The sequence below is a fragment of the Vanessa cardui genome, chromosome 8 (genome assembly GCF_905220365.1).
Source record: "Vanessa cardui chromosome 8, ilVanCard2.1, whole genome shotgun sequence".
In the NCBI taxonomy this organism is placed as follows: domain Eukaryota; kingdom Metazoa; phylum Arthropoda; class Insecta; order Lepidoptera; family Nymphalidae; genus Vanessa; species Vanessa cardui.
The window spans coordinates 6,495,313-6,518,493 of NC_061130.1; the positions used below are offsets into that span (position 1 = coordinate 6,495,313).

The 23,181-nt window shown below is 31.3% G+C and overlaps 2 protein-coding genes across 2 annotated transcripts in view; both read left to right on the forward strand.

Moving 5' to 3' along the window:
* The first annotated feature begins 8,302 nt into the window (after nt 1-8,302).
* LOC124532112 (lysozyme-like) lies at nt 8,303-9,764 on the forward strand. The gene is made up of 3 exons (XM_047106810.1): nt 8,303-8,510; nt 9,100-9,258; nt 9,484-9,764. The coding sequence occupies exons 1-3, from the start codon at nt 8,381-8,383 to the stop codon at nt 9,612-9,614; spliced, it is 420 nt and encodes a 139-aa protein (XP_046962766.1). The 5' UTR covers nt 8,303-8,380; the 3' UTR covers nt 9,615-9,764.
* Nucleotides 9,765-13,493: 3,729 nt separating this feature from the next.
* Nucleotides 13,494-23,181, forward strand: part of LOC124531666 (START domain-containing protein 10-like) — a 45,022-nt gene continuing 35,334 nt past the window's right edge. Inside the window, exon 1 of the mRNA XM_047106147.1 lies at nt 13,494-14,076. Within this exon, the coding sequence (XP_046962103.1) occupies nt 13,909-14,076 (168 nt within the window). The 5' untranslated portion in view covers nt 13,494-13,908. The remainder of the gene's footprint in view (nt 14,077-23,181) is intronic.

Genomic DNA, 23,181 nt, shown 5'->3' on the forward strand with positions numbered 1-23,181 from the left:
CATGTTAAATTTTGTCATTCTGTAAAGTCTACAAATATATGTTAAATATTAGCATGACAGTTGAAACAAACATATGATTTTTTTAGTCTCTTTAGTATTTTACTTATTTGCCTTATATTTATTAAACTATTTAAAATAAATACTTATTATTATTAAAATACTTATTATTATTTTTCATCTTTACATATTTACAAAAATACTTGTTTTTTTTTTTTCTAAGAAAGTAAGCGTATAATAATACGTTAAATTGCAATCATATTTCACAGTTCACAATGTTTCAATAGATTACAATCTGGCTCGTCAGATTGTAATCCTACCGTGATCCTACCGATTTTAGTTCATCTGCGTTTCCGCATGGGGCGGTGAGGATATGTATGGAAGAAAACAAAGAAATATTATTTTCAATTTTAGCTAATTTTCAATCTCATACTAGGGGAACCTTTTCCTAACACTCGTTAAAGATAATGCAATCACTCCGACTTCGCACGAGTAAAATTTATAAATACAGATAAATGTAACAAGGGAGACAGCTGAAAATCAGCAGAGGGATAAAAATCCCTCATAGCCTGAGCTGTCTCCTTTTGACTGCACACAAGTTTTATATTCATTATATATATTTTTTTCTTTATTATTATATGTTTCTTTGTTTATGTTGTTTTTATATCCATTTTTGTATTTTTTTTTCTTTATACGTGTGTATGTCAATAAATGTTTTTTTTTCTTCTTTTCTTTCTTTCTATTATCTAAAATTGTCGGTGTTTCTATACTATATTGCACCTGTATTATATACAAAAACCTTACTCCCGAACCACTCAATCTATTAAAAAAACCGCATCAAAATCCGTTTGCGTAGTCTTAAAGATATCCCTATATATTCCTATCCCTATATATCCCTATTTGCCTATGAATGCTTACTGCATACAAAGGGATATAGAGACATAGAAAGCGTCTTTGTTTTATACTATGTAATAATGTTGATGATAATGTTGATCATACAAACGGAACAATGTAGTCTACTATTAAAAAAAAATTAAGATTGGATCATACATCCGGATTACGGAAGGTCATTTTATACCTACCGCTGTTTTTCTGCCCCTGTGTATGCTTAGATCTTTAAAATTATGCATTAGATAGAGTGATAGAAAAATAATGGTTTATATATATAATATATGCACAATATAGTAAAGAAACGCTGATATTTTTAGTTTTCTAATAATACATTTTTTGCGCTTACATTGCGAACGCTAGCGTGAGTGAACTTGTAAAAAATACATAGCAATAAGTGTGAGAGCTACAAACACGTTGTACAGTCAGCTTTGTATTAGGCGCCTGGACAAATAAACGGACGGTAAATTAAATATTTAACTCTTAAAGATTATGCTTAAGAGTTGAAATAAAACAGAATTTTATCTAGACCTTACCTATATTAAGCATACAAAGTAGTAATTTATTAAAAATGTAAATTTGCATACGTTTTATGTAATTAACCTAATCTTCTTATTGACCTAAACATTTTTTCTTTTACTGTACGTGCAAGTGCAACGGTCTTGAAATGACATAATATAAATTAAAATTTAAAGAATCGAACGAGTGAAATGCGAAGTGAATTCTTTAGGGTAAAATGGAGAAGATATTTTGGAAGTAAAATCGCTTTTCGAATGATTTTATATTTTAATATGCATTCTCTATAGTGTTGATTTACTTTTTGATAGGTATGTTTTTTTATTTATATAATGTGAAACATGTATATATATTATTAAAATAATATATTAGAATAAATAAACAAAGATGATTAATGCTCATAAACGTTGGTACTTCAAAAATAAAAAAAGAAATTCCTCATATCTGAATGTACCTTGATATTTAAGGTGTTATTTATTTTGTACCTGCAAATGAACTGGCTGGGCTTGTTGTGTTCCGCTTTAAAGGGATCAAAGCGGAACACAACAATACTAAGTATTCCTTTGTGGAGGTAAAATAAATGGGTAACTATAATAATAATAAGTTTTTGGATTAGTCCCGGCTGCTGAATTTCACCTTTGGACATCTCGTCAAAATTCAAAATGCACCATCTTGATGTCCGAAAATCTACTACAGCGTGATTTCTAAGACATTTTTTGCCCTGCAATACCACTTTGTGGGACCAGCTTTCACCGGCGGTTTTTCCGAACCGATGCGACATGGGAACCTTTAAGAAACCATCGGTGAGCCTCTTGCTCGATTGTCACCTATCACATAAAAAAAAATCATATTTTAAAATTAACCCTTGATGAAATAAATGAGAAATGAAGTTTGTGCCTCATGTTATGTGATTCAATGCACTCTTGAATCAATTGTTTCTGATTAAGTAATGATTGATACTAATATGATTTTCCTGTTACAATCTGATATTTTTGTAACTGCCTAGGATGTACCTATCCACTGCATGTCAAAATGTGCTGTAAATTACCATTGTCATAATAAATTTATTCTATGCGTGCAATGTATTTAAATCGTAAAAATACTTGAATTTAAAATAAATATTTGTAGAAGAGAAGATTACAAAATATTGCATATGGAATAAATAGCATCGTTATCGGAAATATGTAGAGCATTTTTTCATTATGTTATGTATATGATTCTATTATTATATATGATTCTATTATCTAACTTAGTTTACATTCTTTATTGGCCGGCAACGCACCTGTAAGCCTCTAAAAAGGGTAATATTTTAAGGTGTATGGAATTCTTTGAATGGAATTTTAGTAAAAATTATTACAGGGTTTATTTTATTGCAATGATAATTATATTTAATTTTTTTAATGTAGGACATGCCTTTGTTGAAGTCCCATCCAAATCGTTTCAGTCATTTTTTTGCTATATAACGTGTAAACCGCATGCATTTAGTGAAATGTACACAATTTAATTTATTCATATAGTTATGTACACATATTATTTATAATTACATTTAAGTACATCAAGTCAACCGCCATATTATTGCTATTCTATTAAGGAAAAATATACATATAATTTTTATATAAATTCAATGCCCCTTGTATGTTTTTGTAATACTATATATCCTCAATCTGTGACCAGTGAGCAAATCTTTAACAGTGAAGTCCCGGCTCCGAGACTGCACTACAAAAACATCATGACTCATATATCTCACATGATAAAATTTTACGTATCATTTTAATTGCGTTGGTATTGACATGTAACTTCTGATTGACTGAAACATAAAGCAAAGCAAAATACCCATAAGAAATCATCTTATATCTTGTATCTTAGACAACGATGTATTTGAAAATATGTCGAATTTGTAAAAAGGGAGTAATTGTCTATTGGAATACCTTAATGTGTCTGCTTATAGTATGCCAATGGGCCGTGTTTAAGGAGGCATGTCCCATCTCAAGCTGGAAACCAGTAACGGTAGTAGTACGTACAAAAAGTATTTAACATTTAAGTGTTTTGTTAAATAAATATAGTAATCAAAAATGTTAAACGATAAAAATTGCGGAGTTAGTAGTCGATTCTGTGTTAGGATATATTAAATTCTAATATTTAATTAATACGCAGGTACATTGTTATGCTTTTTAATTAGCGATAGCTTAAACTTTATTCCACCAACCCGCATTGGAACAGCGTGGTGGAATATGTTCCAAACCCTTTCCTTAATGGAAGAGGAGGTGAGCTGAGATGGCCCAGTGGTCAGAACGCGTGCATCTTAACCGATGATTGCGGGTTCAAACCCAGGCAAGCACCACTATATGTAAGTGCTTAATTTGTGTTTATAATTCATCTCTTGCTCGGCGGTGAAGGAAAACATCGTGAGGAAACCTGCATGTATCTAATTTCATCGAAATTCTGCCACATGTGCATTCCACCAACCCACATTGGAACAGCGTGGTGGAATATGTTCCAAACCCTTTCCTTAATGGAAGAGGAGGCCTTATCTCAGCAGTGGGAAATGTACAGGCTGTTACTTTACTTTACTTTACTTTACTTTACTTTAAACTTTATTATAATCCTGTAAAATTGATTTAAAATAAAATTATCTCATTTTGTTAAAAGCAAATCGCCATGTCCATCTTTTTAGAACAGCATCGTTCTGTAATGCCGAAATTATGATAAAATATTTATTCCTTAGCATTCACTTATTCATAAAAAATCCAATGTTACTGTTTGTTAAAAAATCCTAAGCGGAATACGTGTTTATTTTGTCATTACACATTTTCAAAAAAGAAGGACATTATAGACGCTTTACTACGTTGCAATATGTAAATAGGAGGCCTTAAATAGGTTGCCCACGTTAAATAATTTTAAAAATGTCCAATACAAATACAATAAAATAATGTGTTGAGCTTAAATGTAAAAATACAACTACCAATTCACCGGAAATGTTGTTTTTAGGGTTCCGTACGTCTGAATACAAAAACGGAACCCTTATAGGATCACTCGTGTGTCTGTCCGTCCGTCGCTTACAGTCAATTATCTCCGAATCTATTAAACCGATTAAGTTGAAATTTGGTACACATATCAATTCCTGTAACCCAAATACAGAGGTGTGACGTGAGCAGGTGAAATCTGTATATGGGGGGTCATTTTTGGGGCGGGGACGGGAAAATTTAAAAAAAAAATCTGAAAACTGCATCGTGTGGCATATCAAATAAAAGGTCTTGTTGAGAAGATCTTAAATGTATTTTTTTGTAATTTTAAAATAAATAGTTTCCAAGTTATTCAAGAAAATAGACGAAAATTGATCATTCCGCCCCCCTTATCTCCGAAACTACTGAACCTAAAATTTTGAAAAAAATACAGAATTTAGTTTTCTCCTTATAGATTATAGGAAAACCTATAAGAAGTCCATGATATTAAAATAACATGGTAAATCACTCAATATTGTGCGTACCAACTTACATTTGCAGGTGGAATGTGTGGGAGAACATATTTTTTAACTCCAATGTTAAGTTTTGTTGAATCGGTTTGTAGATGAATATTTAATGAAAAAAATAAGCCCACAATGAGCATTCTACGACCAATACTATAGGAGATATTAACATCGTACGGAACCCTCTTCACGCGAGTTCAACTCGCACTTGTCCCCTTTTTATAGTTGTAAAAGATGTTAAAGCTCGAAAAAATTGATAAAAACTATAAAGCGATTAGATCGATTACAATAGCGTATTCCTGGTATATCTCGTCGCAGCAGGAGCGCGAAACCATCGAAGATGTATTCCTCATCTATATCATGCACTACCTGAGGAGGGGGAAGAATAAGAGGAGGGATAAGAAAGAACGACCTACGGTTGACAAAGTAGACGAGGCGGTGGATGGTTTTTATTCCTATCTGAAAGAAAACTCCAAGTAATGTCAATTTTCTATTTGTGAGTTAATGAACCAAAAAAATGGAGATTTCGTTCCTGACATCAGAACGGTTGAAAAACATTTGCAAGAGAAGTATGGAAATGACATTCTCATAATAGAAAAGCAAGGGCGTAATTGCAGGTGTGCTTTCGAAATACCGGTTTCAAAATATTCTTTGCGAAATGGTACGATGAAAAAAAACGATAATTACAAAGAAAGATTAAGAGCTATTCGCGAAGGTGCTGCGATAATCCTTTAAAAAGACGAAAAACGTTTGACAAACGTGTAATTATTATTTTTTGTAATTATTACGAATTTGAAGGTCGGAACACACTCTATAAGTTTCATTACAGTAATTTTTCGATACCTTTCACGAGAAAAAAGGACATAGCGTAAAACTATTTTTTTCTCTCAAAATTCGTGTTTTTTTTAACGAAATCTCGATAACGATTATCGATACATGAAAAATGTATAGGACCTTAATTCTAGATCGTAAAAAAAGTATTCCAAATAAAAGTTTCGGCCCATTGTAGGCGAAACTGAAACTGCCGCCGAAACTTGATTTTTGGCCGAAACTCGGTCGAAACCGAAACCGAAACTTCGGTCGGACACTACTATTTGTATAACTCTATAATAAAAATGACTGTATTATAATGAATATATATCCGAAAGCAAAATGTTTAAATATATTACATACAAGATATTTTATTTTTTCGATTCAACTAGTTTACGAGTCGGCATCTTTGGGGGTTCGACAAATCAAAATTTTTTATGATAAACAACAGCCATAATGTACCTTAAACTAATTAGCCAATCATTGGTTTACTCATAATCATTATTATGACATTACATATAATATAAACCAAAGTCGCTTACCGCTGTATATCCATGTATGTTTAGATCGTTAAAATTACACAACGAATTTGGATGCGGTTTTTTTCAATAGATAGATTCAAGAGGAAGGTTTATATGTATAATACATTCACAGTATAGTATATACTGATTATTTTGAAAGTTTCTAAACTGATGTCGTAAATAAACGCATTCTGTAGTACATTTAGTATCAGCATTGCACCCGTGCGAAGCCGGGGCGGTTTGCTAGTTATATAATACTTTTCAGTTAATAGTGCCACAGACTTTATTGAAAATATAACACTTCGCCTTTAAGGCTCAATAAGTGGCATGAGGGGAAAGGTTGCCAACATACTGTATATATATAACAATAACAATCATTTGTTGATTATTATTGTTATCGATGTAGTTATGTTAGCTCAAAGCATGAAGACAACAGAAGTGAAGGCTTAATCAGCAGAATGTAAGTCATTGTGTCATTCTATGCTTTGGGATCATATGTCTTGAGAAATGATTTTGTAAAAAGGGAACAACATTCGTCTAGAACATAAACCTCTGTTCGGTCGTGTCAATTTTAATTATAATTAAATATTTTAAAACTCAAATATTATATCTTTTTTTAAAAAAGTGCCTTGCTCCCGTAAACTTGTCTATGTACTTTACTATAAATAAACATTACTACTTTATCGTAGAGAAAAATCAATAAAAATAGGTACATACCACAACAAAACACGTTTATTATAAAACGGCAGAAGAAGATGCTATATCTTCTTCTGCCCTTAAGTTTTATTATTCGTAACATTGTGATACATATTACTATATACTATATATTTATGGAGTTTTTTTTTTTATTTCTAGTTTGTATGGAATGCATTATTTAAGTGTAAGATTCGTAGGAAGGATACAGCAAGATACGGCAAAACAGGACTTTCTTGCTTTTTATCTTTTGATTAACCGATTATGGACTGCGGATGCTTAGCATTATACATTTAATTAAATGTATTATCTCGTTCTATAATTATTAAGTTTTTATAATGTATACGAGTCTAATGCGAGTAATAAAAACAAATCTTTGCTAATTGCATATAATATCCATTTATATCTTGCACCAATAGCAGAGCGATAAAATATAACGAATTAATTTAATAGAGATAGTTTTGGGTCTGTTTTATAATATAGTTTATATTTATATACATATAATGAAATCCTCCTGAACTTTTTCGTCCACTCTGATTCCCAAAGGAGACAAGTGTGAGGAAATACTGATAAAACTTGTATTTCCTGACTCATAATCCGTTACGACAACAATATATTAAGCTTAGGACAAACTCTTTTACGAATTTTCCGAGGTAAGGGATTGTAAATACATACTTTTTAGCCCGATATATAATTTACCTCAGGATTTGAATTTAAGCCGTTACACCACAGAGGCATATATTAAGTAATATATTTTGACTAAACTTTTATCTGTACGTAAAAACAACGCGGATAATACATCAATTTATCGTCATGGTCATAATCTCACTGAATAATTGATTTCCGTAACTGGTTATACTACTTTTTTTTAATGGCTCTGTGTAATTGATGAATAAATAAATATGAGACAACATCACATACATTACTCTGATCCCAATTTAAGTAGCTAAAGCACTTGTGTTATGTGTACTCAGAAGTAACGACGGTACCACAAACACCCAGACCCAAGACAATATAGAAAACTAATGATAATCTACATTGACTCGGCCGGGAATCGAACCCGGGACCTCGGAGTGTCGTACCTATGAAAACCGGTGTACACACCACTCGACCACGGAGGTCGTCAAAATGATGAATATGAGAACAACATATCGAATTACAATTGGTATTGTCTCCTCATCAGTTAATCTATAATAGCAAGCTCAAATGTTAATGTCAAAAACCACTTGGCCATTACTTCTTACAATCTTAATAGAAATGTTTCACTTAAAACCTTATCTATTAATGCAATTAAAAACAGCCCGATGGTTCGCATGTTGTATACATAACGGGCGCGTCGATAAGGAGGATTCCCCTTGTACGTGTAACGAATTATCAAGTTGAGTTCGTCGTCTATAAAAACAGACTTTTTCCTGTAATCTCTCAAACACGTCCAGGCATTTGAAGCGAATACTCTTGCTAAGACAGAACTGCAATTTTTCTATACGCAATGAAGTGTTTACTTGCATTATTCGCTGTAGCGGTAATAGTTTTGCAATGCGAAGGCAAAAGATTCACGAGATGTGAACTGGTTCATCAATTAAGAGACCACGGTTTTCCAGAGGGCAAATTACGTGATTGTAAGTTATAAAACCATCATATTTATATTAAATATATTTATTTGTGTAGGAACTCTTATTTAATCTATATTTATTATATTTATATAATAATTCGCATTCCACGCCTGCGAACACTTATCAATAAACTGATATTTAAAGTCGGGGTCATATTGCATTGTGACTATTGTTATTATTTTTTTTTTAAGTTAAATAATAATGATAATAATCTTTAATTACTAGACAAGCCTATTTTGTAGCCTGAAACAAAAGCTTGCTTTTCGAAAAAAAAAAAATTGTTACGAAAATATCAAATAATAAATTTGTCTATGTCTAAATCTTATTGTCTTTGTTTAGTAAGTTAGGTAATACCAATTAAATTTTATAGTAAGTTAGAAGGCTATGTAAGAGTAAAGTCTATTCCGAAGGACAATTTTATAGTCATTATATTGTAAAAATGTAGTAACGCAACCTTAAACAAATTCAACCAAACCTTATACAAATTATTAAATTTAAATATATTCTCTTAATTTTATGAAATACTTTTTAAAAAAAACCAATATAATTCCAAATAGTAAAAAACATATTTTTTTCATTCGTTTCTTTGTTTCAGGGGTTTGCCTTGTAGAGAACGAGAGCTCTCGTACAACTAGCAAGATTGGTAAAGTGAACAAGAACGGATCAAGGGACTATGGACTGTTCCAGATCAATGACAAGTACTGGTGCAGCAACACCAGCACTCCCGGAAAGGATTGCAACGTCACATGCTCAGGTAATACTTCGTTTTAAGCTAATAGATGTTGTATACCTACTATACAATACACTCAGGTGTACAATATTACACGGTATCGGAAGCGTGTAATTTTAGAAAATCAGACCAATTATATGTTGCCATTGGTTTGTTATGTATTTCATTATTTTATTTATATATTCGAGTTCATTTGATCGTATGATTCGTATGTTAAAACATTGGATTATTTTATTTTTTTTATTTCAGATCTTCTGGTAGACGACATAACGAAAGCAGCTACTTGCGCTAAGAAAATTTTCAAACGTCACGGTTTCAACGCTTGGTACGGCTGGAAGAACCACTGCCAAGGCAGTTTGCCTGACATTAGCTCCTGCTAGATGTCATCAAACTATTTAGTAATTAAATGATCTGTATGCTGAATGTCAAAGATAGAAAATATTGTTCGGTAAAAAAGTTTCAATCTCGTCCGAATGTTATATATTTTAGCTGTAATTATGTTATTATGTGAAAATAATAAGGACTGATAATAAAGCAATCTTTTATAATTCATCATCATAATTCATTACCCTTATTACATATGTCTACGTGCAGAGGCGGCGTTATTCGTGGGCGATGTGGACCACCGCCCACAGCCTCGCCGTGCAAAGGGCCTCGCGTCCGAAATTTGAAAAAAACAAGGGCTTCGCAAACTGTTGCTCACATTAAGATTCGATCTTGCACCGCCACTGGTAACAAACAGCCACGGCCGAGCGGTGCAAAGGGCCTCGCGGTAGAAATTTGAATTTGAAAAAGTACAACATAATATTGGGATCACAGTACTGAAAAAAAAAACCAAGGGTCTAGCAAACTATATCCACATTAAGATTCGATCTTGCGCCGCTACTGTCTAGGTACATGTGATGCAGATTATTATATTGCTGAGGTTTTGTTTCTCACAAAAATATAAATGGACAAAACATATATGAACATTGCTCAATTGGATCCTATTGGATAACAAACATTGCCTTCATCGCTTCATTGCTGGATAAGCGCAATTAAGAAATCGCAATAAAACATATACAAAAACAGAATATTTGTATATAAAATTAAACAACAAAACCACATAACTTATAACATTATAATCTAAACATTGAACGCGGGGTTCAAAAAAATACATGCACGGAATTTGCTACATAAAGGGATGTTTACATGGGAATGTTGTGGTGAGGCGCTCCTGCTTGTTGAAGCTTTAGTACTTACAAAGGAGTTCGCTTATCTTTACCAAGTTTATTGTATAATATGATTTATATATTAAACTTTCTCGTGATATACTATAAATTGTTTCTTTACATACATGCAACAGAAAACCTAGCTGAGATCGAATTCTACTAACAATTTGTCAGTTAATCGTAAAAAATCGAAACTATTATGATAAGTATATGGTATATATGTTAATAATTCAGTTTGATTTACACATAATGGTTTACCGTATCCTATAGATATAGGCAAAGTTAGACTATAATTGAACCCGAGTTCGTATCATCATACCATTGTAAATTTATCGAAGTAGAGGCAAGTATCAAAAATCGGCTTTTGCAGCTGCCTCCGCTTGGAAGCTCCTTTGAACAAATAATATTAGGTAAAGTATACAACAACAACAACAACAACAACAACAACAGCCTGTAAATTCCCAATGCTGGACCAAAGGCCTCCTCTCCCTTTGAGGAGAATGTTTTTGGAACATATTCCACCAAGCTGTTCCAATGCGGGTTGGTGGAATACACATGTGGCAGAATTTCTATGAAATTTGTCACATGCAGGTTTCCTAACGATGTTTTCCTTCACCGCTGAGCACGAGATGAATTATAAAGACAAATTAAGCACATGAATCAGCGGTGCTTGCCTGGGTTTGAACCCGCAATCATCGGTTAAGATGCACGCGTTCTAACCACTGGGCCATCTCTGCTTTAGGTAAAGTATGAAGTTATAATATTACGCAATATATAATAGAATGTAATATATTAGTTACTTTCTTAGCTTCTATTGGGTGACCGGTAGCGGAGTACTCTATCAGAAACATAACAATGTAATCAGTAAATGCCCTCTATAAAAAGCATTACCTTAAAATTCTACCATTCTCAATTAATCCCAAAAAAAATATGTTCAATGATATCAAGTCAAAAAGTAGTTAAATATTTTAACAATAATATCGTATCGTATACCAATGAAATCGTCAATTAATTAATTACTGTAGCGTATAAATGTAGTACAAGTAGGTACTGTTTTGACCTAATTAACTTAATAAAAACCGTTGTACAATGTATTATGTAGATTCTGATATTTATTTGTCTAGACAAAACTTATTCCAAGAAGTTTTATATCAATTCATTTATTTGCCTTATATGCCTTTATTATTTCGCAAATCAACAAATGGCGTTATTATAGTACTTGTTACCCAATTTTGTATATTTAGATTTAATTTTTGTTTTTTTTTTTTATGGTATTGGTTGGCGGACGAGCATATGGGCCTACTGATGGTAAGTGGTCACCATCACCAACCTTGGGAACTAAGATGTCATGTCCCTTGTGCCGGTAGTTACACTGGCTCACTCACCCTTCAAACCGGAACACAACAATACTGAGTACTGTTATTTGGCGGTAGAATAACTGATGAGTGGGTGTTACCTACCCAGACGGGCTTGCACAAAGCCCTACTACCAAGTAGTATGACCTATACAAGGATAATAAAAGCTTTCCAAGACCAATGAAGTATCAGTCTCGTCACACACAAGAAACAGGCATGGACAGCAAATTGTCACACGGTTGTCGCCGATGGTCGATACATCACAATCGCTAATCGCTTACTATATAATAATCGCTACTCAAGCTTGCATCTCTCATACTTAACTTTGGTACAGTTCAGTTTCAAGTGATGGCGTTTAGTGGCCGTGAACTTGAGCCATTCACAACACTGACAATTACTATATTTGTTATCCCTTATGTACCTAATTACATATGCTGATTAGTTCTTAATATTAAAAGTTTATATTTTTATAGCAATTGCTATCACTGTCAATTTTATTCAGGATAACAGTGAAAATAACTACGTGGATCTTAGTAGATAGAGTATGTATTATAAATTTTGTAAAGATGCTATTTTGAACATATCGATTTTCGTCGTCGTCGTCGATCGTCGATAAAGTTTCCATTAAACTCAGGATGGGTTATTAATTCTTGTAGAGCAATATAAATTGCTAAGAACACGTAATTAATAACCTTAACGAAGTTGACGTAAAAGGAAACGGATCTCCTGGGGTATCGGTTATAGGAAATTAGTGAAAGAAAATATCGATATTAAATAAATCGTTTTTTTTTAGATAAAACATTCCATATATAAAAAAAATATGTATAATAATGACAATAAAAATTCAAGAATTATTTAGTAAACAAAAACGTTATAGCCACTCAGACTCTACGGACGGTACTCATTGGATAAGCACAAAACATATAATATATATATCTTAATAAAAAAATATTATAATTAAAAAAAAATACTTACGTTTCTTCTTAACAATACGTCATACAATTGACAAGCCCTAAATGTGCTCAATCTTGGCGAGAACCCTCTATTTTTTAAGGGGAAGCTCTTGCTTGAAAGCATTCAAAGCAGCGTATTTATGGATACGAATGTTGATATGACTAGCTTATATATTATAAAATAACTCTTGTAAATTACATTAAAATCTCAAATGTAATTTAACTCCTTACGATTTCTTTTCTTTGGGCTAATTAAGCCGTGCATATATTTTTTTCCTGTAAAAGAGAGCTAATCCCGCAACTAAACTTTGTTCATGAATAAATTGAAATGTGAACATATAAGTACTTTTGTTTCTTAATATGTATGTACGTATTTCTTAATGTAACGTACTTTCGAAAAAAGTTAGTTACTAATTTGTAAATCAATTTACAAATACATACATGAAAAATTATAAAAACACATAAATGAAACTTTATAAAGTTTAAATATTTACTGGTGAGTCTTTGTTATTATATGATATTCGTCCCATCGCAATAATATCGCTTGTTTAAGGCCATATCTATTGATTAGTATAAGTTTAATCTCTTCTGTAAGTTGACAAATACAGTCAAACAAGTAAATAAAATGACAAAGTAAAATTAAAATAATGAATTGATTCCTTTTGAATATGATCTAGTGTTATATGTATGTGATATAAGATTGACACTAATATTACTTTTTTTATTACTTTTAGTTAATTTTAGAACAACAGAAAAAACTGTATCAAGGTATGTAGGATGTATATTGTGTAAAGTTTTTGCTTAAAAAATAAACGTAAAAATCTGGCTTCACGTGCTTTTTATCCTGTTTGGTTACAGCGAGGTAATTAAAAAAGAGCTTATGAGGCTCGTGACAACACTCGCTTAGAGCTTAAACGCTTCAGACCATTCTCAGTTTGCATTACATAGAACAAACAATCAGCCTTTCGAGCGGTCGAAAAAAGCGCCTACCATTGCGCATGTGCGTACAGCAAGATAAGACACGAGAAGAAATATGACCTTTATGGTTATGTGCTTAAAGGTTATTATAAACGTATCGTTGGTGGGCTGTACGATCGACTATTCAGAGAAATTGGTGGCAGTTTATCCGTTCTGGCGGCGAGTGATGCCGCGCGGATGGGCGGCGCGGGTTGGACGCGTGAGGCTCGCGTAGCTGACGACACAGACTTTGAAACCTTGAAACATCTTCTTGGTTCTGATGATGGATGGAATCTGGAGTACGAGAAGGACGGCGTCAAGGTTTGGGCGGAAGATGCCGCTCACGGAGCCCTCCGTACCGTTAAGGTTTGTTTTGTAAACGTAAAAATACATTTAATTATACTTTATATAAAAAATAATGTGATGAATATATATTTGAGTGACGGTGTGATTCATAACAATTAAAATAGCATGACGCGACTCGACACGTAATATGCAAATTGCAAATGCCTAGTTTCATAATTTCCTTTGTGTTTAAAATGTAAGTTTTTAGCTCATTTCCCGGGAGACAAGGACAGCCTGGGCTAGGCTCATTATTATATCTTTTCCATTTAGTTAACTTTACAGTTACTTTTACAGTGATATTGCGAGGTTTATGTTATTTAAGGAGTTTATTCATTGTATGAACACCGGTACTAAACCTTACAATCGAGTTAAATTATAAATTATTCAGTATATTTTATTGATTTTATTTATGTGTGTATAGATTATACATGCGACAGTAACTGCCTGTTTTTTTTGTTTGTTTGTCTGCCGCTCTGTCACAACCAAACCACCGAACTGAAATTAATTAAATTTGGCGTGTAACAAGCTCGAATCCCTTGGAGAGACACAGGTTACCTTTTTAAACCGAACACCTGACGACAAACTATTACGCGAGCAAAGTCACTATTGACAACTAGTTACAAATAAATAACATAACACGATATTATTTTATATAAATAATGGAAGATATATAAATAACGAACGACGGGCCCCTAGTAACGACATCCTTTTTTAAATATATTTATCCTATCTTACTACTTTAAGACAAAACACTGCTCATAGATAAATTAATGCTTTGATGTGGGAAAAGTTAACATTAGTTAGTTATGAACAAGTCTTATCTTGCCAAGAGGTAACCAACTTATGTTCTATGTTTACTGTGTTATATGAAACGTAACAATATGTTTAGTATAATTTAAATTATACTAGCATACTCCTTGGTTAAACCCTTGGGTGTAAGGAGTTTGGAACTCTTGTAAAAATAAAAAATACAATTTTAAAAACTCGAATAGTCGTGTTTTGTTTTCATTGTCATTACTTTTGGATCAGCCCTCGTACTGTAATGTTTTGGCAATTAGGAGCTGACGTCATCTAATGCCCTGATGTATCTATAATGTACATATATGTTATTAACTGGAAACATCTCAACTCAACATACATCTAGTAGATCTCCTTAAAAATCACTAAAATACATATTACTTCCTTTACAAAACCTTAAATAGACATTTTTTGAAGAAAAATAACACTTATATAATTAGGCTGTATGACGTAGACGCACTTTATATAAGCCTTTTATACGCTTAAATGTATTTACCACAGGCGTGTAAGCCATCAATTACGGTGAACCAACGATTTTAATTTCAAAACTTGAAACTGACCCTTTTCCAAGTCTACAAAGGTGGAAGTGAAAATAAACAGTGTCACAAAGACCAAAAGGGATAAGGGATGTGAGTCTAACCCAACATGATTTATGTAGACATTTCGTTTCGAGAAAACGGTGACACGTGATTATTTATGAGTGTATCACAGATATGTACAATGAAAGTATTGATTTCTAAATTCTATGAAGGTATATTTTCAATAGACTTTGACACATTGGCAAAATTTTGTTTTTTTTTTGTATATCATAAATATTCTATCTTTCATTATATTATATGAAACACTTTATTTTTAATATAAATAGGTATTATTACATGCTGGTTAAATGAGGCTAAATGTATTTCCCCTTCTGTTTGCTTTTATTCGATTCATTATATTCAGCACAATATTTCATAACAGCTCTCGATGCTAAGTGGTCACGTCGGCTAATATAAATAGTTTTAGTTATGCTATACTTTAATGCACTGTAGAGACTAAAGTTAGATCCCACGAGGCAGTTATTTCTGACTAACTCTCTTTTTATATCTCGTCATAAAAACACAAATACTTATTATATATTCATTTTTCACGCTTATGATTTTTATACAACTAGTTTATCATGCATTTAATATTTCAACAGAAACATAAAAAAAAAACTAAAATGTTTTGACTTTGACTGGTCGTCAATAAAATAGAGAAGTTGAAAATGTATTATAACTTTGAAATAAAAAACAAATATGGGGCTTTCTTTATTTGCAGCAGAAACAACTCTTTGAATGAACATAGTTAATATTTCTGAGCGAGGAAAAACAAAGTTGCTCTCTACTCAGCTGAGCCGAGACGCCTTCTATTAGCTTCGGAAATATTCTTCAAAAGAAATTAGAACTTTCATTCCAATGTAAGTTCAGGCTTTCTCAGAACTGTATAAGATACTCTCTTAGAAAAAGGTTTTTTTCTATTTTTAATAAGCCAATCTAGATTGGCATATAAGGAACGATACATCAGAAAACATTTTCAACATCGAATTATAATTTTTATTTTATAATTTTTTTTGTAATAAACACTTTTGAATCTCATCTTATAGGATTAAATTGAAATAAGAATGTATCTCGAAGTATCGTATTAAGGATGAATCTATAAAGACTTGTTTGTCTATTAATGTTTTTTTGACTCACGATTTAAATTAATCAATTTGACTTGTCTAACAGAAAAAATGTATGTAGGTACTATTCTTTTTTCATTACATCACTCCAGAACTTCATTTTTTTTGTTTAAATAATATTATTATTTATTCCTTTGGGGAAAACATATACCTATTATAAAGAAAAAACTTATACAATAAATATGAACATAGCTATCTATGATGTATATTTTAAGTGTTTTGCTTAATGATTGCGTTAACGTCTTTAGCTATACCATAAGCGTAGCCGGTTGTATGGTGGTAAAACCTGAGGTGCATTGTTCAAATCCCGGTCGCCTACTGACCAGGATGTGATCAATATTATTTAATTGCTACTGACATAAATGTTAGTTAATGTCACTGACATTAACTAACAGCTTAGTAGCAGCTAGATTTAGAAAGTCAGCACACTGACTTTCTTCTCTCCCTTCGTTTCGGAATGTTTTCGTTCACACACACATTTCATTATATATGCCCTATATGGTCGGATACTTAGAGAAACTTTAATAAAAAAATCTTTAGGTCTTTTATATCTTAGTTCGTATGGAACTAAGCAATTCATATAATATATTGTTTTTTTTTATAATAACAAAATCTGTAACCTATTTATCAAATTATTAATCTTCTTATTTCATATACGAACCTAATGCAATTTGATTTAACGTCTTGGATATGGGTTACGATTATGAAAACGAGTTCTATCATTTTTCTTAATAAATAGTCGCGTGGTGCGAAATATCATTAATCATAATATAAGTTACAATACGCTACTATAAAATAAAAACATTGACCAACCTTAAACGTATTTTATGCACAGTTTAGGGATGAAATGAATCAAAAAAATATCATAAAATTATTACATTAATTTAGTGTATTAGCTGTAATTGTAATGATCTCGAGGTCCTGGGTTCTAATTCTGGATTGAGAGAATAAAGATTTGGTGAATTATAATCTATAATATCTACTATTATCTACCGAATGGGACAAAAATTTTAATGCTCAATGTACCTTTACCAACACAGCGTACATGCTGTGTTTAACACTGCACTTTATTTTAAAATATGTAGTACCTTATAATCATAGACTCAGTAGAGCGCACTGTCTGGGAGCACTTCATCCATCGTGCGTCTTAGCGGATTGGGGTCTTAATTACCAATCTCTATCGTCCCAGGTTAATTAAAGTCGTAATTTTTCCGCCGTCTTACGTCAAATAAATTTATTTTTACAGCCCTTTTAAGTTTTAACAACTTGGCTTAGATTATTTTAAAAGCAAATTATAAAATATTTTTTTTACATTAAATTAAGGTAGTTATATTTTTAAAACATGCCATGTTAAAAATAAAACAACAGGAATATGTAATACATACTTGCTTGTTGAAATTTGAAGGCAATGTTGCCAAAATAATATTATTATATACTAAAACAAATGTTTAAAATAATGTAATTTAACGGTTAATATACGTACCATCATTCTGTTTTATTAAAGAAATGCATTAGATTGATATTAATTTGTTTCAAAATTAATAAATATGTAACAATTAATTTGCGCTTCTTTAATTCAATACTTTCTTACATTTACACATTCTAACATTCATAAATCTATTTTGTGGTTACTCCTGCCTTCTCGCCTCAGTTACAGGCTTTTATTTACACCAAACACTCTTCATGTCATAGGAGATGCTTCTATCCGCATTGCGTATCAATAGCAACACCTTTTAAAGTTAAAACAAAATAGCTATATGTATAATAAAGTATATTGTTATTTTAGCATTACAATGTTCATCGCATACACAAATATACCCATAGAGACTGATTTTATCACGGAATTAAATTTGTTAAAACTACACAATTGTACGAAAAAAATACAAACAATTTATTATATATTTAAATTTAGCAAAATCTGAATAATTAACTTTACACTAAAATAGTGAAATAATATAGGTCTAGCAACAAAAATACGTTACATATATTATACATAGGTATACCTACACATATTTATAGTGTGTTCAATTAATAAACAAACGATATTGACCTTGAATTCACCTAAAATTCGAGTGATTATATATTTCAAAAACATTTTCCGCTTCATACTTGTTTAATTACCGCCGAGTCAGTGAATTCGCCTCAAAGAGATCTACCAAAGAAATATGGATGTCGAAAATTCATAATGAAACCACACAAATTGAACTAAACGGATCATTGAAACGGCTTAGTTGAGCTTTTAAGACAGAAATTAATTTAGCGCTTTTAAAAGATTATCAACTTTACCGGATCGGACTATGTTTCATTAATATTTTTGCGTTATGTGGTATTAACGATAAAGTACTTTTTAAATATTCATGTAGGTATCTAAAGTCTTTTGTTTCAATGTTCACAAAAAAATGTAAAATAGTTCACTAGCAATAATTATTGTAATATTTAAGCTCAGAAATAAACTTGATGGTGCAAAGGTAAATCACTTGAAAAAATTTGATTTCGAAGCGGCAATACTGCGGAGCCGATAGAGTAAAGATGGCTACGGATGCAGTGCATATTTGATATGTATACGCAGTATTTCGCTTGCTTTCAAATACGATCGTAGAAGTTATATAATAAATATCGAGTACATATCTCATAAATGCAATAGTGCCTACGATTTAACATGTTTTTTATGAAATTATAGTACTAAATTTAATTTGTAGCTATACAAATTGTTTATTTAGATAAGCTCAACGCAATAAGCTTTTCAAAATTATTATTACAGTCAAATAGAAAAATTGTATTAAAATATTTCACAAAAGAATCAGCGATATGAAATTATAACAATCATAAGATTTGTCAACCTAAAAACATTAAGAATCACTTCCACTTGTATATACTTTTATATTCTACATTAAGAGTAGAAATGAAAGCAGACACGATAAAAATTGACATTTAAAGCGTTATTCAGTCGACAGGGTAAGTTTATAGCTATTATAAAAGAGGGAATAATCAGAATAACTTCAATGTACAATATTGTGATAAAACGTAAACTTTTATTACGGGAACAACTTTTTAATCATATTCTCATAATTAATTGTATTAGCACCACGAAAACATGGAGAGTAAAATTGCATGTATTATCACTGCTACTATTAATTTAATCACAACTGGCAATAGACTATAAAATAACTAAGTGTAGCTGGAAAAAAGGCCAAATATGTAGACAAGTCGTAACAATGAAAACAAAATAATAATATAGCAATGTTTCATCGTCATTTCTAAAATTAAATGACGTGTATAAAATTTGCTACTCATTCGAAAAGTTAAATCCATGGAGAAAAAGTACCATTTCACAAGATGTATAGTTCATTTTTTTTGTTACCTTCTATTTAATAGAAATCGGATGAAGGAGGAGGGATTTTGTCGATTTGAAATCGCATTGGGTATGCAGCTAGAGTACTTTAGAAATATTGACGTATTTTATGACGCAATAGTATGTACATATTTCTGTTATGAAAATAAAACTTCAAACTTACCTCATACTCCTTGTAACTGTCACAATTCTTCGGTGGGACATTAAAAATTCATGATGGAGAAATTATATATTCAGTAAAGTAAATTATAAAAAATGAGGTCTTTATTAAATTATTTAAATGAAACGTTTAAACTCATATTTAACAATATCACGGTGAAGTACACCGCAATACACCGCAGCTGATGCCTGATGCTGATCTGTACTTGAAGTCAGACAAATCAAAAACGGTTCGTTCAATTATAAATCATTTTCATAAAAAACTTATTTTAAATTAATAAAAACAAGAATAATGTAAGAGTAATAATGAGTGTAGATTTAAATAATAGTACGTATCTCGAATGGGAAGGCGGAATTTCTAAGTCTTAAATATATATTATTTTTCATCATTAAATAGTTGTGAAATTTTAAAATTACATTTTATATTTATTTAATCTTTTATGCTTTACACGCAATGCCAATTAAATTAAATTAAAACAACTTTCCTCATTAGCCACCCAAAATAATTAGCTTTATTATTTATTATAATTATTATGCTTTTAAGTCGTCAATTAGATTTAAATGTAATTATCATTGTGATAGCAAGTGCCTTTTTTTCTAAATGAAACATCTGTGTATGTATCTTCATACATAAACACTTACGTACACAAATTAGGTCAGTATTGTATGTTAGGTGTTTTACGAGGGTTAAATAAAATCTAATACTTTCACCTTTATCGTTATTACGTTGAGGATGGTTCTATTTATAGCTTTGCTGGTAATAACTTAGATCGAAAGCTGCGTATATTCACATACAACACGTTTCGTAAAAACATTATTTATGGAAGGTACATCAAAAACATTATTTTTTACATTTTTCACTCTTGAAAAACATCCATTACTTTGTGAGTTTATTTTCATTTTACAGCTTGTACATATGAAATACATATAAGATTATAAAAGCTATTTAAGTACAAATATTTTTTTTATTACTGATATCTTTAAGTTAGCATGAAAAACTGAATAACTAGAAGCTGAATATGAGGATTTTACACTTAACTGTGTGAATGAAAATTCGTTAATTAATTGTACGTAATATACATCTTATAAATTCTATAATTACAAACTTAGTCCCTTAGATAATGTCAATAATAAAAACACGAATTTTATTATTGAGTGTAACCTTTGTTTGCGAAACAAATAGGTAAAGATTGTTGAGGGACTTAAGAACTGTATTGGCACTAGTGCCTGTGCAATGTGATTAATGGAGTGAATTTGCGACCGTTCCCCGGAGAGTCAACAGATTGCCTTTTAAAAGGTTAAATCAATTTCTGGATCCAAGTCGATTGAACACTCAAACGAATCATATTGATTCCTATCAAATTGGTTATTTTTACAAGCCTTTATTTAACCACACTTGTTATGTTTGTATCAAATTTGAAATTTATTTCAAACCATTTTCACTCTAACGAAAACCTTGAAAATACGTTTGGCCTTGGTAAGTCCGAAAATTGTGTGTAAAATTATATATGTATAAGCCTATATTGCGGCGTACGATTGGTGTTGCTCATTCTGTTTTCAATGAGTTTACTTGTAGATTGGGGTACAAGTTCAATTATTGACGACACCTAAATAATGTAGAGCGACTCTAGAGTAAATGCAAGTACTGTAATGCGCGGTTAATGTTTCCCTTTAAATGTTAGGTGCAGTATGTAAAAGTAGGTAATGAACAAAGAATGACACTGAATAGTTGATGCGTAAAGCTGAAGTTATACTAATGCATGCATGTATGTATATTTAGCTGTGCTGAATTGAAAGATATATAGGCCGTCTGTATGTAAATAAGTTTTGGTATTTTAAGATTGTATAAGATTTAATGACTAGTCCAATAATGTTGATAATACTAGTGTTTATTGGTGGTATGACAATATTAATATATTGATGAGTGACATTGTAGTATATTGTTTTGAAGTTTTGTGAGTTGTTTCTCTACAACTACTAATGCGAGCTTTAATTATTATTGCAACCGAAACGAAAAAAACAAATGATTATACATAATTGGTCCGTCTCTATAATAATATATGGTTAATATTTAAATATAATTTTTATAATACGAACATAATCTATAAAGATTTTTCTTATGAATTCATAAATAAATTGGGTTTTGAATGTCGGCAATAACTACATTGTAACCGAGATGGGGGTAACATTAAAGTGTATGAGTAATTAATTGGAATAGTTAATTATTAAATATATATGAATCCTAAGTATTTTGTAGAGTACGATACAATAAATCAAATATTTATGTATATTATATATGCGAATCAAATACGCAAAACTAAGCTTTGTTTGTCACACCTTCTTCGGTTGAAATAGGAAATTCCATGAAACCACTATGGTTTACCACAAACGGGTAACGATCTGGTTTTGTTGGTTTAGGCGAATCGGAAATAGATGGAATGATTTCCTATGCTGGTGGTAATTTCAAAATTTAGCTGTAAATTAACAACTTAGATAGACATATTAAAATATTAATAAAGCTTTGCATTTGCGCAATGCTAGTTGGAAAAATAAATACGAAATACCGAATAAGAATTGAATATTTAGGAACACTACGACACATTTAATACTACACAGTGGTCCAGACTTATGAACACGCTTTTGATGCATTATGTATTTAATTTAATATAATTCCACTATAAGATGAAATGATCATAAAAAGTTGTATGACATATCATTTATACGACTTTATTTGCAAAGAGCGTATGTTTTTATTACAAAGTGAAGTAAGATGATCTTTTTTAGAATACAGTAATTATCCAGGACTAGTCCACTTCGGCTTTTGCTACTGTAACGACTGATTTTTTTTTAAATTATAGTCCTTATTCAATAATTTAATATTTTTGGCTATGACTAACTAAAACCACAATATTTACATTTACTTTTAGACTTTAGTAATTCACTCCAGCTTACATATTTTACAAACAACTTTTTCAATTTAAAAGCAATGGGTCGATCGTTGAATCGTCATGAGAATCACCAGAGCGTACGGTTATTGGCAGCTGGGAGACACTCGTCATCCATATGCCTTTATATCTTATTCTTCTAAAAAGCTAATTAATGTGCACGCTGCACA

Excerpts from the sequence above, each read along its gene's own strand:
- LOC124532112 (XM_047106810.1), top strand. The coding sequence starts at position 8,381 with ATGAAGTGTTTACTTGCATTATTCGCTGTAGCGGTAATAGTTTTGCAA. Across the intron at positions 8,511-9,099 it reads AGAGGGCAAATTACGTGATT|GGGTTTGCCTTGTAGAGAAC; the intron begins GTAAGTTATAAA and ends TCTTTGTTTCAG. Across the intron at positions 9,259-9,483 it reads TTGCAACGTCACATGCTCAG|ATCTTCTGGTAGACGACATA; the intron begins GTAATACTTCGT and ends TTTTTATTTCAG.